This window comes from Pholis gunnellus, assembly GCF_910591455.1.
Source record: "Pholis gunnellus genome assembly, chromosome: 5".
In the NCBI taxonomy this organism is placed as follows: domain Eukaryota; kingdom Metazoa; phylum Chordata; class Actinopteri; order Perciformes; family Pholidae; genus Pholis; species Pholis gunnellus.
In genome coordinates this window covers 15,604,823-15,622,135 of record NC_136531.1, presented here as the reverse complement: position 1 = coordinate 15,622,135, position 17,313 = coordinate 15,604,823, and the positions used below count along the sequence as shown (strand labels likewise).

Here is a 17,313-nt window from a genome sequence, read left to right as displayed (position 1 = left end):
ATAACCGTAGTGCTCGCTGTATTGGATTTCATCAGGCCACAAAATGCTTATCATGTTAAAACACATTAGATGTTATTAAGTTTCTGAAGCTCTATAGGTGAATCTCATTTGGCTCAGGTTCCTTTTCTCTTCCCCGATTTAATAGAAAATGCTGCAGTGTAGCAAACCAACAACCACTCTATTATATGGAGCAAACAAGGGTCCCAATTTGTGCAACTGAAGTAACTGAACCAGAGTAACAACGAATGAAACGACACAAAAAGGAGGACCATTTAGTTGTAAAGGAGCAAAAAAAAAAAAAAAACGTACAAAGCCTCAAAAGTAATCAAAACAGTCTTCTTGACGCCAAATAGCTTGCTTCTGGCTTGTTCTGTAGCAGAAAGAGCCAACGTATTCCCTCTGAGCATGCAGAGCACAATGCTGGGAACAAGAAAAGAGCTTGGTAATAGCTGAGATCGCTCACTGGTGCCCCAATTATATAGACAGAGCTGTTGCCCTGGGACATGACTTAATGACCATAATAAGGCTTGTCTGTCTGTTCAAAATCAGCTTAGAGTGCATCCACGCTAACCTACAGCATCACTCTACCCTTAGTTCAATTGAAACAGGCAGCATGAGAAGGAGCAGAGTGTTTTGGGGATGGGTGGGGGAACAGGTTAGAGACTCTACGCCATCCTGACTGTCTCCCGTGGACCACAAACCCCTGAGCCCTCCTTCTCCCACCTCATAGCCTTGATGATGATCAATTTGGACTTGAGCATTTCTTGCGGGTGTGGCTGCTCTTTAATTCAGTATGGCTGAGCCGCTCTATGATTAATGACAGGTACTTAGCTGGGAGACTGGTCAATAAACGCACTGGTCCAGGAACTAAATACCAGGCTGTTCGCCAAAGGACACAGCCTTTCTCCATGTGGCAGCACCATGATTAGAGGGGGTTGCAGGGAGCAGAGAGAAAGAAAATGTGAGCCCAAAATCTTTGTGTGGCAAGCATGCATGCACTTTTGTCTTCATGGGAAATGAAAACACATGAATCCAGACAAGATAACCTGGATGTCATAGGCTAGTAATGGATGATTCAGCCCTTTATTGCCTGATAAAGCCCTGCCATGTGATTAACGCATTAATCATATATCATGTGTGCATTTCCATCCAGATAATTTATAATGCCTTTAATATCCCGAACATCTGAGTGCTTAGCTCTAACAGAACCTGACAACTGCATGTAATCCTGCAATCTTCTTATCAGCACAATTACCATAACACAAACACACATCGGCCAGGGAAATGATAAAAGTTTCCACTGCAAGGTCACACGGATTATTTCTATGCTCATACAGGGCCTATGATACAATACATAACGCAATAAATATTCACCTGATGACTGTGTAGATTGCATATCTTGCGGTGTTCATACATTTACGGTGTGAGGGTTGTCTCACCGGGGCTGGCTGTCACAATACTGACCTCCAGTGTGCGCACAGAAGGACAGAGACGAGCGTGTTCTCCTCGGTAAAGGACCCCGCGGCTGTCAGTCTGTGCGTTTTGACAGCAACGTGACCTCCCCTTAAGAGCTCCTGCTGACTCTGTCCATTAAAATGGACGCAAGCACGCTTTTCGTAGGCTACTGAAACAGACCTTCAAGAAAGGAAAAGAGGAAAGGAGGGAGAGAGTCACTGATCAACTGTCCGCCACAAATCTGTCAATGCAGATAAACTGGACCCACAAGAAACAAGCGCTCCTGCCAGCAACAGCGTGCACTGATCTTATTCAATATTCTCAAATCACTGATCAACTATTACAACTCTTTAATAATAGAATATATCGCTTGCGTATTTCCCCGCTATCATCTCATCGCCTCCAGTAGTCGCCTCTACCTCTCCTCCGCTGCGGAGTAAGTCCCTGCTAGTTTTTTTCTAATGTAAAAAAAGAAAAAAAAAAAAGAGACACGTGGTTGTTACAAACCTCTCTCAGGACACAGCGGGGACGCGGAGGTGGAGAGATGCGGGCGCAGTCGGGATGGGAGAGGACGCGTTGAGGAGGGAGTCCGCTCTCCAACTATGGAAATTCTGCTGCGGAGCATCCTGCACGCTTTTTGAATAAGGTCTTAAAGACTCTGCATATTCCGTTCTCTGTCTCTCTGTCTTTCTCCCCTTTTTTTTTTTTTTTTGCCAAAGGAGAGACTTGCATTCAGGAGGTGGAAGATCGCAGGTGAGGAGAACAAAAAAATGCCGTCAGCAGGAGTGAAATATGCGCTGAGGTCTTTTATTGGGATATTTCTATAGATTATATTTTAAAAATAAAAATCATATATTGACTTAAACAAATACCAAAATGGATTTTTTGAATAGCTCCAGCTTGGAGTATGGGATGGCTGCAGACAATATCTCCTCTAATTTCACCTCCCAAAGCAAGTACAGCCAGCTGGCTATCTGGGGTCTGGCCGGACTTGTCAGCTTTCTGATTTTGTTTACGATAGTCGGGAATGTCTTGGTTGTTATCGCCGTTTTAACAAGCAGAGCACTGAAACCACCCCAGAATCTTTTTCTCGTCTCCCTGGCCAGTGCAGACATACTGGTGGCCACCCTGGTCATGCCCTTTTCTCTGGCAAATGAACTCATGGGCTACTGGTTTTTTGGGAAAATTTGGTGTGACATCTACCTGGCTCTGGATGTTTTATTCTGCACCTCTTCTATTGTTCACCTATGTGCTATTAGTTTGGACAGGTACTGGTCAGTGACACAGGCGGTAGAGTACAACTTAAAGAGAACGCCTAAAAGAGTTAAAGGGATGATTGTGGTGGTGTGGTTGATCTCAGCCGTCATCTCTTTCCCACCGCTGATATCAATGGACAGGAGCAGCAATGAGGACAGTCCTCAGTGTATCCTGAATGATGAGACCTGGTACATCCTCTACTCCAGTCTTGGCTCATTCTTTGCCCCCTGTGTCATCATGATCCTGGTCTATATTCGCATCTACCAAGTGGCAAAGACCAGGACCAGAACAATGTCAGAGAAGAAGAGGGATGTGGGCTCGCCGCTGGAGAATGGGACGGACCAAGCCGAACCTGGCCGAGGAGGGTCACTGAAGTCTAGCAGGGACGGGAGCATGAAAGACCAGGAACGTGGGAATGGACACTGCCAGGAGCAGGCAGTTCGACCCCCTCTACCGAACGAGCCCAAACATCCACCGACAGACCACGATGACGACTTCGACGACAGCAGCTCGTCAGACGAGAAACCTAAGAAAAGTTCCATTTCCTCCAAACATCAACGTGACGACAGAAAGGACCGGAAGTGCAGCCGGAAAAGCAGCTCCGCCTCTAAATACTCCAGCAGGAAGTCGCGTGCCAGCTCCAAGTCTATGGAGCTGTTCTCGTCTCGCCGCAAACGCCGGAGCACCGTCAATAGGAAGAAGGTCTCCGCCGCTCGAGAGAAGCGCTTCACCTTCGTCCTCGCCGTCGTCATGGGGGTTTTCGTTGTGTGCTGGTTCCCATTCTTCTTCTCCTACAGCCTGTATGGGATCTGCCGGGAGCCGTGCCAGATCCCAGAGACGCTGTTCAAATTCTTTTTCTGGATCGGTTACTGCAACAGTTCACTAAACCCCGTCATCTACACCATCTTTAACCAGGACTTCCGCAGAGCTTTCCAGAAGATCCTCTGTAAGTCATGGAAACGCTCTTTCTGAATGCTTCCCGCATGGATAGGGTTGTAAAAGACATTTTACCCAGCAGACAATTTTGAACTGTTCTGATGAAGATGAAGTGCTGGCCTGGGGGGCTTTCACACCTTTATGTTCAGGGATTGTACTAGAAATGAAGGGATGATTGAACTACGGCACAGAAAAGAGGTTTAAAGAGTAAGCTCTTATTCAAAGAGGAGGCTTTTATTCAATGCCATTCAGGCAGCTGTTGGACTCTGATGTGGGCTACGGCTCGTTTCCCCATCCTCATTGACTTTCACTGAAATACAATAAACGGACTCATAACAGTAACTGAGAGGCATGCACGCCACAGTGGCTGCACATGGATGAACTGCAGAGGAAGTGAAGGGTTTTCAGAGACACTTGATTTAAAATGTGACCTCATTCACTGAACATAAAATGAAGGCCTTGACAATCTGCACACAACCGTTGCTTGTGACATTAGATAGTGATATCTATCCTCTCTCTCTGTCTCTTACTCCGTTTTTCTCTACCTTTCTATTACGTCACAGTCTCAACATGAGGACCAATGGGACAAAGGGGCTCCTTGCTTACTGTTTCAGTAGCAAAACAGTTTCACAAAAAGAAAAAAAAAGACTCATCCTCAAAAACTATAGTCATATTTCAGCATCAGTGTTCTGTGTGGGCCTCAAAAGTGTAGGAACTGGGTACTGCAGTGCAACATTTGTATCAGGACGTGTGTTTTGTGTGAACTTGTACATGTGGCTTGGACTCTGGATACAGGATACAGTAGCATGTACAGTACCCCATGTACCCTTCTGAGAAAATTGATGGAATACAGAGGTTTTGCTGAGGCAAATGGCCACCCACTGAAGCTTTCACTGTGTGTGTGTGTGTGTGTGTGCGCGCATGGAGGAGAAAGAGTGTATAACAGTGAACCTCTGTGGCTATGAAGTGAGCTGGAGGAGTTTATCGCATCTCATCCTGACTGCCAGTAAGTGATCGTCTGTGTGTGTCTGTGTGTGTGTGTGTGTGTGTGTGTGTGTGTGTGTGTGTGTGTGTGTGTGTGTGTGTGTGTGTGTGTGTGTGTGTGTTTGCCTGCATTCTCAAAGGTTTTATTCTTCCTGGTCAAGTGTCTTTCTATTCTCCACCATTCTATTTTCTGTCACACGTCTTTTCTCTCCCTTACAGCCAAAAAATGCACTTAGCCACATTAAAAACCAAACACCACCCTGTTCTAATGTCTGCTACACACACACACACACACACACACACACACACATTATTACACACATAAAGATATAAAATGACTTATCCAGTATTCCATCTTTACATTTCAAACGTTTATAGCCAGAAGGGCTAATGCTTTTTTTTTCATTTGTAAATAGTTGAAGGCAGTACAGTATCATTGTGTGGTGCCTCATAATCACACATGTATCAATATGCTAAAAATGTATTGTTTGTATAATGAAGAACGCTTAGAAATATTTTCATGTTACACCAACCTCTGTCATTTTCTAAAAGAGCCAGTGTTTACTTCCTTCTGCTTTGAGCACATTCAAGAGATCAAATAAAAAGATTACTTCAACTGTCATTTGAAAATTGAAAGATTGCATGAGTGCATTCTTCATTGCTATATATATACACACACACACACACACACACACACACACACACACACACACACACACACACACACACACACACACACACACACACACACACACACACACACACACACACACACACACACACATATACACGTATTTTACTGTTGTGCCACTGTTGTTTATTCATGACACTGTAAACTGCTGTTTTCTAGGCGCACAAGAGTAATACAATCAAAGAATGTGATAAAAACGGAAATTCCATCAACAACATTCATGCCTGGAAATATTTGCTGTGAAAAAATACAAAGTTAGGATAGTGATCTATAATAAATCAGTTTAATTATTGCATGTTACACACCCGAAAGACTGATGAGTGGGAGACGGAAATCATGAATTCACAAACAATCAAAACCCATCAAAATTGCAATGTTCCGTTCACAGGTGTTTGTCAGGCTTCAAATTCAAGTGCCACCAAAGCCTCGCAATAACCAATCACAACAGTTGTTCCACATGGACAGCTCCTTGCAATCTAAGTGGTAGTTATATAAATGCAAACTTTACAATGCATTACATTTTCTTTTAACAATATACACTTATTTAAGGAGTTTAAAGTCCATTCAAATTAACATATTTGGAAAATAGGTAGTTTTGAAAAACTTGAGCTCATATTACAGGGCTAGGTTTGGGTACCACTGAATTACATCAATAATTGATAAATGAACATCCTTAGAACAATTAATACATTTTAAGATAATAGAATAAAACAGAAAACGCACTCACTTGTATTGTATTCTATGGATCTTAAAACATACAGTATACTTTATATTATTTAGGGCCTTTAAAAAAAAACTTTCTGTGATAGTTCCTGGTGTTTGTGAAATGAGTCCTTGTTGATTGGAATAAAACCGATGTGGTTGAATACACTCTGTGCTGACACTTTGTAATACATTTGATTTAGCAAGAGTTTGGATTTGACTCTATGCACAAAGTTTCGAACTTGTGAGAATCTTTTGTAAATGAGACTCTAAACAGAACAAAATAAAATAACATTGCTGAGCTGCTTCCTAGACAGAATGACAAAGTGAGACTTTACAGTGTGAACACTAACGTGATCAAAGTCAAAATCCCAATCAAAACAAAGACATGAGGCTTCAGTATGGTGTTTGCTCTCCTAAAATAACTAAAGTCTAATGGGTCAGGAACAAACTGCGTGGTTGCATCAAATTAAATACCCAGCCCCAGTTGCATTTATCCATTCATCATTTAACTTCTGCACCTTCTAATAAGCATCCACAAGAATCACTGGAGAACTGAAGCAATGCAGAAAAGTCACCAGCAGTTAATGCACCAGGTATGAGCAAGAACTCAGCTCGATCCATAAAGACGGGTAAGCTGCCTCAGCTTTTACTGGCATCTGTAAAAGTATTTATTCATGTGTGTGCAGGAAAACACAGCTCACCAGAGACCCCCAAATCCAATCAGAGGTCAGATTTGGGTGAGAGTTTTCCAGAAACCCAAATCATTTCCAACACATCATTCCTCTCTCTGCCTGCCACTTATTTATTTACGCCCTGAAAGCTGAATGATGAAGCAGAATGGATTCTGTCAGGGTGTGAACAGTGAGTTTTTATGGCTTGCTGTGTCAGCGGGTCACATCCTCACGCAGTGGTTGTTTGCTCCTGTGCTACAGATCTGAAGCAGAATCGGACAACCTTGAAAATGGAAATACCCCTCATGTACCCTTTTACCTCAGGTCTTTGAAGATGCTCCTAGGCCTATGGGGCAGGAAAGGAGAGCTAAATACATGTTTTCTTCATCATCAGCACTGTATTAATCTAATTTAACTTGTTTATCTGAGCTCAAAAGAGCATTACTATACCTGAGTTTGAAGATGTTGCTGCTCAGATCAGACATTACCACTCGTTAAAACAAAAAATAAATAAAATGTGAAATATATTCATGAACTGAGCTCAACACAGCATCATTCCATAAATCTTTAAATCCTAAACCATGTCGCCTTCTGCTGTTGTCTGCGAGGATGATGTCTTCAACTCAGCCCGACCTTCCAAATCCCCCGTCTTCTCTGCCTCCCTCACACATGTCATAACTAATTTTAACAGGTCTCCATGAGTGCTCAGTAGGCGGAAGTGGCAAATGAAGACAGGCCAGATTGGAAAGTATTTGTGCAGTATGTTGCAGTAAATACCCATGAGAGGTTTTAAAGCTGAATTCCCAGAGACATGATGGTAAAGTTTGAATGCGGAAAGTGATTAGCTTTTACTTGGACGGACAGTATATCGTCTTCTGGGGGACTTGAGGTAATTTTAATTTTTGGGAGTATTTGAGGTATAGATTTGCTTTTGAGTCTTATGAATCCATGGACATTTGATTGACAATGTCACTCTGCCCACATCTATCCTCTCTTTTTCCCACATTTTATTCTCCACCAACTTTCCCTCCGGGTGTTATCACACATCCTGTGCAGTCTGAACTTCACCTTTACTCTGCACCTCGGCCCACCTAAACCTTACCTTGATCCCCTCTTCCTGTGTCTATCATCTTCCCCATCATTTCCTTTTTGCAGAAACTTTCAATTTGCTCAGTGTTATGTATCAAAATCTTGAGACGCAACATCCTGAGGAACACTATTTTGCACAGAAGGCACACAAACACATATATTAGCCAAATATATGTGACTAATGTGTGCAATAAAATACCAGCATTAAAGGAATAGTTCCACTTTTGGAATATATCTTATCAATCTTCAATCTCATGTGAGAAGATCAATACCAATTTCATGTCTGTGCAATACATTTGGCGCTGGAGTCACTACACCTTACATTAATGTTTTCACATCTATATACTTTACATTAACAAACATCTTCCTGTTCTATCATCTCTGGACATTGCACTTTCTTTTTATTCTTGCTATTGTTTTTATTGTTTATTCTCACACTACCAAAACCTCAAGCTGCTTTTCTTACAGACAACCAAAACACATACACAGCCGTCCAGACAAACACAGTTAAAAGGGCTTAAGGTTATCAGCATGACAGATGTATACAACAAGTGAATAAAAACACACAAAACCACCTCTCTTTTGGTATTGACTAGCAGAGTCCTGCCAGGGACAGATAAAGGGATCCCTAATCAATGACGGCATCCTTTTATTTCTTCAGGGTTCTCAATACCTCTTCTCTCTTCCCAACAGAGATGGAAAAGACTCCATCTTTCGCACACCATCTGCAATCAATCTCATACTCCTCATGCTAACCTATCTCAACCTCTGCCCTTCACCCCATTTTACTCTATCTTCCTCAAACAATCTCTCTTCTCCTCAGTCTCTTCTGAGCTTCTGGTGTATTTGCATGATAGAGCAGAAGTAGAGTACGTACACACGCATTTTAACATTGGAGTTGTCATTGGGTTTTTCACAGAGGAATAGCACCTTTTCCTTTCTAACAGCACAGCCAGATGCTCAACTCTGATTGTTTTTCCCCCTATTGCTTTAGCACTTACAAGCTGCTCATCACTCTTACCCTGCAACCAGCCGTAAAGCCAACACGTTTTATGTACAACCCTTAACTAAAGGGAAACAATAGACATTCTGTTTTATTGAATGGTTATGTAAAACCTCTCAACTTGTCTTTTCCATCTTTATGCACAAAAGTACATTTGTCTGGCCAAAAAATTGTTCTGGACTGAAATATAGTGCAGAGAAAAGGTATGCATACTCAAATAAACAGCAATACATTATGAAAGAGTGGTAAGGCTGAAGGAGGAAGTGAATGAGGGGCAATCATTTATTTACAGCTCCAAATGCTCCATTGTTGTTTGCCCTTGCAATTTTGTCTAAAAGTCTAAAACATTTTGGTCTACAGCCATGCTAATGGCTCTGCAATGCTGTACTTCGCTTTCAGCTAATTGCAAAAGTCTGCACGGTAACATGCTCACAATGATAATGATAATTTGCTGATGCTTAGCAAGTATGTTTGCCAGGTTCACCATCTTAGTTTAAACATCTACTAGCAGTTCTTACCTGAATGAATGTCTTCAACAAGTTTCATGGCAATCCATCTGACAGATGTCGAGGCATTTCACTCAAAATCACAATGTAAGAGGCAGGGGTTCACCAAAGTCATTAGGATTCATCTTGGAACCATTCATTTCTGTTTAAAAGTACAAGCCATCCAAAATTGGTAAGATATTTAAGTCTGAACCAAAGTGGTAGAACGACCAACCGACCAACCGACCAACAGAACAGCATTGCATCCACAGAGCCATTCTGCTAACACGGCTAAAAATACATCCAAATTGAGTAAAAACGAAATATCTTGCCAAAGGAGAAATTTCTCCTTGGACAAAAGCTGTGTATAAAGGCAACAGTATTTATCTTTGGCCAAAGACATGAGCTTTATAATGGCGGATTGTATACTGTATTTCATCCGAGTATTTCATTTATAAATGTATTTCTCATGCTCTGATGTCTGATTAAGCTGCCTCCATCTTCCAGCAGCCGTACACCCTCAGGGTCAGAAGTTCATTCCCTGATCCTGCTTTCTGTTGTACTCTATCATCCATCTCATCCCCGTCAGTCAACATTTTTCTCTGTCTGTAAAACAAAATGATGCAGAAAATGAAAAATGACTTGGGTTTCCTCAAACAAAGCCAACAGAGAGAAGGGTGTCCATGGAAGATGATGCAGGTTTGATGGGCCATGGTCTTTTAAGGAACAAGTGCTGTCAGACGGATCAAAGAGACACCTCCCTTAATTCCCTCTTCATTTGATATGCTCAATTACATTACATCACAGTCATTTAGCAGATGCTTTTATCCAAAGCGACTTACAATAAGTGTATTCAACATAGATATTCAAGAGAACTACTTGTCACCAGAAGTCATAAATGCATCTCCTTGTTTACACAAGCATCTAAGAGCATAGTAGGGGTTAACCATGGCCTGGAGATACGAAGGAGCTGTTCCTTTCACTGCCCTGTAGGCTAGCACCAGAGTCTTAAACTGGATTCAAGCTCTTACAGGGAGCCAGTGTAGAGAACGGAGAAGGGAAGTTGGGTGTGAGAACTTGGGGCGATTGAACACCAGACGAGCTGCAGCTTTCTGGACAAGCTCCAGAGGTCTGATGTTCGACGCCGGGGCTCCGGCAAGTACTGAGTTGCAGTAGTCCAGGCGGGAGATGACAAGAGCCTGGATGAGCACCTGCGCCGTCTCGTCAGTGAGGAAGGGGCAAATCCTCCTGATGTTGTAGAGCAGGAATCTGCAGGAGCGTGTAACCGATGAGATGTTTGCTGAGAACGACAGTTGGTCATCCAGGGTCACACCCAGGTTCCTCGCAGTCCGAGTTGGCGTCACCACGGTATCATCAATGGTGATGGACAGGTCTCGGTACGGGCAACCCTTCCCTGGGAGGAACAGTAGCTCAGTTTTGTCCAGGTTGAGCTTCAGGTGGTGTGTCGCCATCCACTTTGAGATGTCAGCCAAGCACACAGCGATGCGTGCCTCCACTTGAGTGTCACCGGGGGTAAATTACAAGACCAGCTGGGTGTCATCGGCATAACAATGGTAAGAGAAGTCATGCGAGTGAATAACAGAACCCAGAGATGTTTTGTAGAGCGAGAAGAGAAGGGGGCCCAGAACTGAACCTTGTGGAACCCCCGTAGTCAGCATGCGTGGTTCCGACACGGCCCCCCTCCATGACACCTGGTGGGATTGATCTGTCAGGTAGGATGCAAACAGGGAATGTGCAGAGCCTGAGACAGGGCCTGAGACAGGTCCAGGAGAATCAGGACAGAGGAGAGAGAGTTCGCTCTCGCGGCATTAATGAGGTGGGTGAGGAAAGGAAGGAGTTCAGTCGCAATTGACTGAAGAAGAGGGGAGGGGATCGGGTCAAGGGAGCACGTGGTGGGGCGGTTAGATGTAACAAGGTTGAGGACCTCGTTAGGGGAGAGGGGAGCAAGATAGGGTAAGATGGAGCATGGAGAGGGGAGGGAGAGCTGAGGGGGAAGAGCTGGAGAGGGTGGACATGGAGAGGGGGGCTGAGAGAAGGAGGATCTGATATTGTTTACCTTCTTGGCAAAGAGGTTGGGAAAATCATCAGGGATAAGGGAGGAAGTAGGAGGAGGGGGTGGGGGTTGGAGGAGTGAAGAGAAAGTTTCTAAGAGTTTTTTAGGATTGGAAGCAGAGGTTAGGATTTAGCACAGAGTCCGACAGCCATGGGGCAGGTGGAGTTGGCAGTGCAGGCCTGGAGGTGAAGGGACAGAGGTTGTCCAAAGAAGAGGAAAGTGTGGAGAGGAGAAGATCAGTAGCAGTATCAGGGGATAGGAGAGAGAAGGATTCAGGGTCAGGGAGGGTAGAGGTAACAGAAGAGGAAAGATCAGCGTGAGAGAGAGAGCGGAGATGACTACGGGTAGAAACCATGTTGGTAGGTGGAGGAAGTAAGGGGGGAGAGGAAAGGGAGAGGGAGTAGGACATGAAATAGTGGTCAGAGAGCTGGAGGGGAGTGACAGAGAGGTTAGCAATATAATTTGTGGGTAGGAGGAGAAGAGGAGTGGTAAAGGTCAAAGGAGGAGAGGAAGGAAAGAAGAGGTTCTAACTTATCAGTCTGGATGTTGAAGTCGCCGAGCAGGATGAGTGCGGAGCCATCGTCATGGAAGTGCGAGACTAATGTGTCAAGCTCCTCCAGGAATTCACCAAGGGGGCAATGGTGAGCTTGACTGGATAAGTGACAGTAACAGCATGAAATTCGAAAGAGGACGGGGAGAACTGTGGAACAGAGACCAGAGGGTTTTTCCATTTTGGGGAAATTAGCTCTGGGAGAGAAAGAGTGAGAGAAAGAGTACACATCTGACAGAGCTGCGGGTGTGGTAGTGATTGACACACTTGACGCACAGAATGGGCTTTTGTACCACAATCTTTTCTGTTGGCTCAGCTCGTGAATTTAACACACTCACAGAGGGCTTTTACTTGATATCAAGTTGGTAGCATTTCAAAGGACATATGATTTGCAAATTAATGGTGAAATATTGGTTTAATACCATAAACAAACGAAACTACTCGCACAGATAATAAGCCTCAGATTTATAACAGGATGTTTATTAAAAATTCCTAATACCAAATTAAACCTGCTGCGTCCTGTCAAGAGGGGTACAGTGGGAAAACTGATAGCTACGACTACTAGATAAACATCAGCAGTATTTCAGTTTTATTAAGGCAAACTAGTAGTTTTGGTGCAAAATCCATTGGTACACATTAGCGATCTCACCTCAATAGTGTGTTGATGTAGATTAATTGTACTCAGGACACTCATTGTGGTACATTCTCTTCAATGTTTCCATTCATTGACACACAATATTGATGGTTTGTCACAATTATTGCTAATTTTGTTTTCAATACACTTATAAGTAACTTCAGTTGGGCCCACCAATGAATAATAAATGTATATTAAATCAATTGTATCTCGTAAGACCACTTAGGTATACACATAAATTAAAGAATTCATTCAATATAGCATGTACTACAGAAATAGTGCACTGAAATAAACAGCCTTACCTTTACAGGCCTGCTTAAAAAAATGCTATAACATTATGAAAGAAGAAAATACATTTATGTTACTAGTGGAGCTATATTGAAGTTGCAAATTGCATCAATGCGGTGTTGTTTAGGGTTGTAATTCTGTTTAGGGTGGTGATAAGCAGGAGCCTCCAGCATGCATTGGGAAAGAGGTGGGGAACACCCTGCAACATAAACGCATATGGACAAACACATTCACACATTTGGCAGGCCACTTGGGAGTTTCCAACTCACCTGACATGCAAGACTGCAAAAAGGAACCGTGGACTTTTTAACTGTGTGGTGACAGTGTTTTACACAATAAAAAAATGTAAACATAAGACCTCATATTATATAATTTAGTTTTCGTGCATTTACATATTGTCATTTACATTGTAAGATATATTTTGGAGACATGTTTATTATGAGAAAACCAAAAATAGGAGGTTTACACACGGATAAACATTTGTTTTAAAGCCTGATTGTATGAATTTCATATGAATTGCATATGAACTACTCTTTTCCAGTGAATGATGGGATTGGCTCCTGGCCCCTGTGGCCCACCCACCCTACATACATTGAGCACACTTCTCAAATGGATGGTATAAAAGTATACATATACAATACCACATTGTGTATGCAAAACAGACTGCATGAAAAATGCAGTAATGAAATAAGTCATGAATATTATGCTGAAAGTAGTATGAATAACAATTGCGTCATTAAAGTTGCCCTTTCCACATAAATGCAGCATGCAAAGTCCACTAAGGGAGTAGGAGTGAGAAAGTTAGAGATGGGACAGAGTCATTATGATGTCAGCCTGAAATGTCCCGGTATTCCCCCTGGAGCTTACAGGGGAGCTTACAGGGGAGGGAAACCACCATGTGAGCACAATTTTCTGCGTTAAGATTTTCCTATAAGCATTTGCTAGCCTTGTGTGAGAACATCATGAAAGAAAGTCTGTTATCTCTCAGTGACAAACACTGTGTTCAATCAGATATACTAACTTGTGAATACCATAACAATCTGCGGCATGTTCCCAGTCTACTATGAAATTGTGCAAATATCTGCTTTGTTTACTCTTTTTGAAGTGCTAAGACAGGAAACTGGGTATTGCAGCATACCCCGTTGCTATCTGTAAATCTTTACAGTTATGTTATACATAAGTCAGAGATGAACTCCAGTTGACACAGGCTAAGTTTAATGCATGGGAACAGAGCAAAACGATCATATAGAGTGCAATTGATACCTCTATTCTATCTATCTCTTTTATTCCCTCTCTGCTTCACGGGCCTGGGAGTGTTTGCAATATAGCAGCGAGTCATTAAGCAAAGCAATTTGCACTTATTAGCCTGTTAATCTCCCTAATTAATTTGACTCTGGGGTAAACGGCTGTATATAGTCTCTTGAGGAATAATCTTGGATTGGCTGCACACACTGACACACGCAGTGCCCACACTTATGACTGCACACCTGCAAGCTCACACACTCACTTGCACACCAAAATGTGCAGAGACTCAAACTCCTCCACATTCAAAAATATAATTATTTACTTATTTATAATACCTGTTTTAATCTTGTTTTTACTATGTCTCTTGTTTGCACTATCCATATGCTACTGTAATCCTGTAAATGTCACCACTGTGGGACTAGTAAAGGATTATTTTATTTTATACAATTAAATATGTCGATTGATGTTTTTACATTAAATTTAGTTCAAAAGGTTTATAGACATTCAGCAGTTTGAGATGTACCAGGGAAGAGTGTGAAGCACCTTTTTATTAGTCCATATTTAATAATAATAAAAATACATTTTATTTGTATAGCGCTTTAAAAGGTACTCTTAGGTACTTTACATGGTAAAAACTGGGGGGGGGGGGGACTGGGGTGATGTGATCTCTTGTGCAGGGGTGGAAGAGCAGACGGGCAGCTGAGTTTTGGATGTATTGTAGTCTGTTGATGATTTTGATGGATGTGCCATACAAAATGCTGTTGCAATTTCCCTAATTTAAGTGAGATCCTACCTTATCTTTTTTATTAATATTTCTATCTAAGATTATTTCATTATCTGACTGAATTTATTTGGCATTGAAACATCAAACTCATTTACATCCGGAAATTGTATTGTTTTCAACGGACGGTTCTAATGGGAAGATGGGAGGTTAAGCTGTGTGAAGTGGCAGCTATTGCTCTTTGGGCATCTCTGCATCTTGGATCTTGTTGGTGATTGTAGTTTGTTGGAATCGCATTCTTTCATCTCTCACTCTGTGGTCTCTGATATCTTCGGAACCTGGTCATCTTCTTCGTTGAGGTTCGGCTAGAACTGTTCTTCCTAGTCTACATCTCTCTTAGAGTCTTTTCTTTTAAAGTCTCTTTCTCTCTATGGGTGCTGATATAAATCTTCAGCATGTTGGATGGCCTTAATCGACGCGTCAGGAACACTAGGCCAGAACAAGAGGCGGAACCGGCAGAGCCACGAGGGAAAGCTATCAATCATGGTTGTAGCATATCATAAACCAGGTACATGAAGGCACTTCTTCAGGTTCTTGCTTCTCAGGTCTGCTGGATGTCCTCTCAGCTTGTGGAGATGTCTTGGCCCACAGTGGGCTTTCGAGCCTGCAGACAGACAGAACTTCCTGCTTTCACTCCCTCCCTTTAATTGTTGCTCGTGAAACAAGAAAGGGGTTGTAAAACATTGTAGACTCACCCTTTGCGGTTTGAGTGTCAAGAGTCTTATCCGCTCTTAGTATGTCCAGGCACGTGGTAAATTCAGAGTCCAAGCACTCAGTGACCCGAGAGGTCTTGAGGGCAGTTCCTAGCAGAAGTTTACTAGTTAGGAATTTGTCATTGCTGTATTTACCACATTTCAGTTTCTATCATCAGTTCGTGGATGTTCGCTACAGCACTGTCATTATGATAGTTAGCATGCTGGTATTCATCTAGCTCAATGCATTGCTGTGCCTAAGCACACCTCAGAGGGCTGCTATAAGGCTATAGACTCTTAGTCTTGTTATTCACACTTTTTAATGTATTCTGCATAACTATGATGTATTGGTAAGGAAAGGGATGGCAGAAATTTGACGCCATATGTAGCCCCACTGCAATTTGATTGGCTGTTCACCATGTACCATAGTGGGGTTGTGATTTACCCGTATGGCAAAAGTTACTTTTAAAGGTGTAATGTGTAAGATATGGCCAGAATTTTATTTTAAGCAAATGTGAAGAAGTAACAGCGTTGACATTATGTCAAAGACCTCTCTGTATTGTGTTGCAGAAATGCCTACTGAATTTAGCATGCTAACCAGCTAGCCCCCACCCATCCTGACTCGTAATACTTATTCCTTGAAAGGTAGTAAGTCAGTGCTGGTCCAGTCTGCCCACAGTCCAACATGAGAGGGCCAAGAAGTAGAGGTGCCCCAAGGGCTTGTCATGGACCATGTGTGTTTTGTTAATCAAGGAGAGGGTGAGACTAAGGCTACATCCACACTAATACTCCGTTTTAAAATGAAAACGATCTCCGTCCACACAGCGTTTCAGCATTGTTTTCGAGATAATCTCCGTCTAGACTAAAACACCTGAAAACCAATATCACGTGACTACGTCTCACTCGTTTCCTCAGTTTCGTTGTTGTCTGTTCTCACTCGTAGCTCTGCTGGTGGCTGCGTCTCTGTCATACTGGAGAGCAATTCATGTTTTGTTCCTTTACATTTTATCTGCGGACTTTACAATAGTTGTGCAGAACAAAATAAGCATTAATAAGAAAAGGAAAGTCCTCCGTTTTGTGTCCATCGTCCTCCTCAACGCCACTAACCGTGACTTCAGACGGCCGCCGCTGCTCCGTAGGTCTGATAACGCCGCTGGACACGCCGCTCACTAATTGGTACAATAACAGCTGCTTCCTCCACAAACATGCAGACTTTAACTGAACAACAGCTGCTAGTAAAGACAACAAGGTCAGCAACACCTGTAATCAGTTGTCCATGTTGAATTACCTGGTAGTCGATAGGTAATCAATGCTGTTGTTTGTTATCTTCTGGGAAAAGCTCACGTGATAGGGGCGTGACAAATCAGGGAAGGACACGTCATGACTGCTAAGAACCAACCAAGTAGCGAACGCGGGTGTGTTTTCAAACTCCTCCGTTTTCGGTGCTCGAAAACGCCGGCGTAGTGTGGACACTCAGTGTAAACGTAGCAAAACATATGCTTTTTCAAATGGAAACGGAGTAGTGTGGACATGGCCTATAAGATGCGGGTTAATTTCTTGTTTCTGCCACTTTGGATTTGGTTCAATTAATAAACTGCCAAAGCGAACATGAGCATACAGCCTCACAACAAGGGGGAGTGCAGTCAATTAGGCGATATATTTACTCAAACGGGGAATTGAGCAGTAGAATAGCCAATTGAGGGTCACAGGAATGTGACCAGATTATCACCTGTGCTAATCTGTGTTGGAACAAAAAGTAGTTTATAGGAAGGT

The 17,313-nt window shown here is 42.7% G+C and overlaps 1 protein-coding gene across 1 annotated transcript; it reads left to right on the top strand.

Annotated features, from left to right (window-relative positions):
• Positions 1 to 2,331: 2,331 nt before the first annotated feature.
• adra2c (adrenoceptor alpha 2C) lies at positions 2,332 to 3,684 on the top strand (the record flags this gene model as incomplete). The annotated part of the gene is made up of 1 exon (XM_079160357.1): positions 2,332 to 3,684. One exon carries the CDS (start codon positions 2,332 to 2,334, stop codon positions 3,682 to 3,684), a length of 1,353 nt encoding a protein of 450 aa, XP_079016483.1.
• Between the last annotated feature and the right edge of the window lie 13,629 nt (positions 3,685 to 17,313).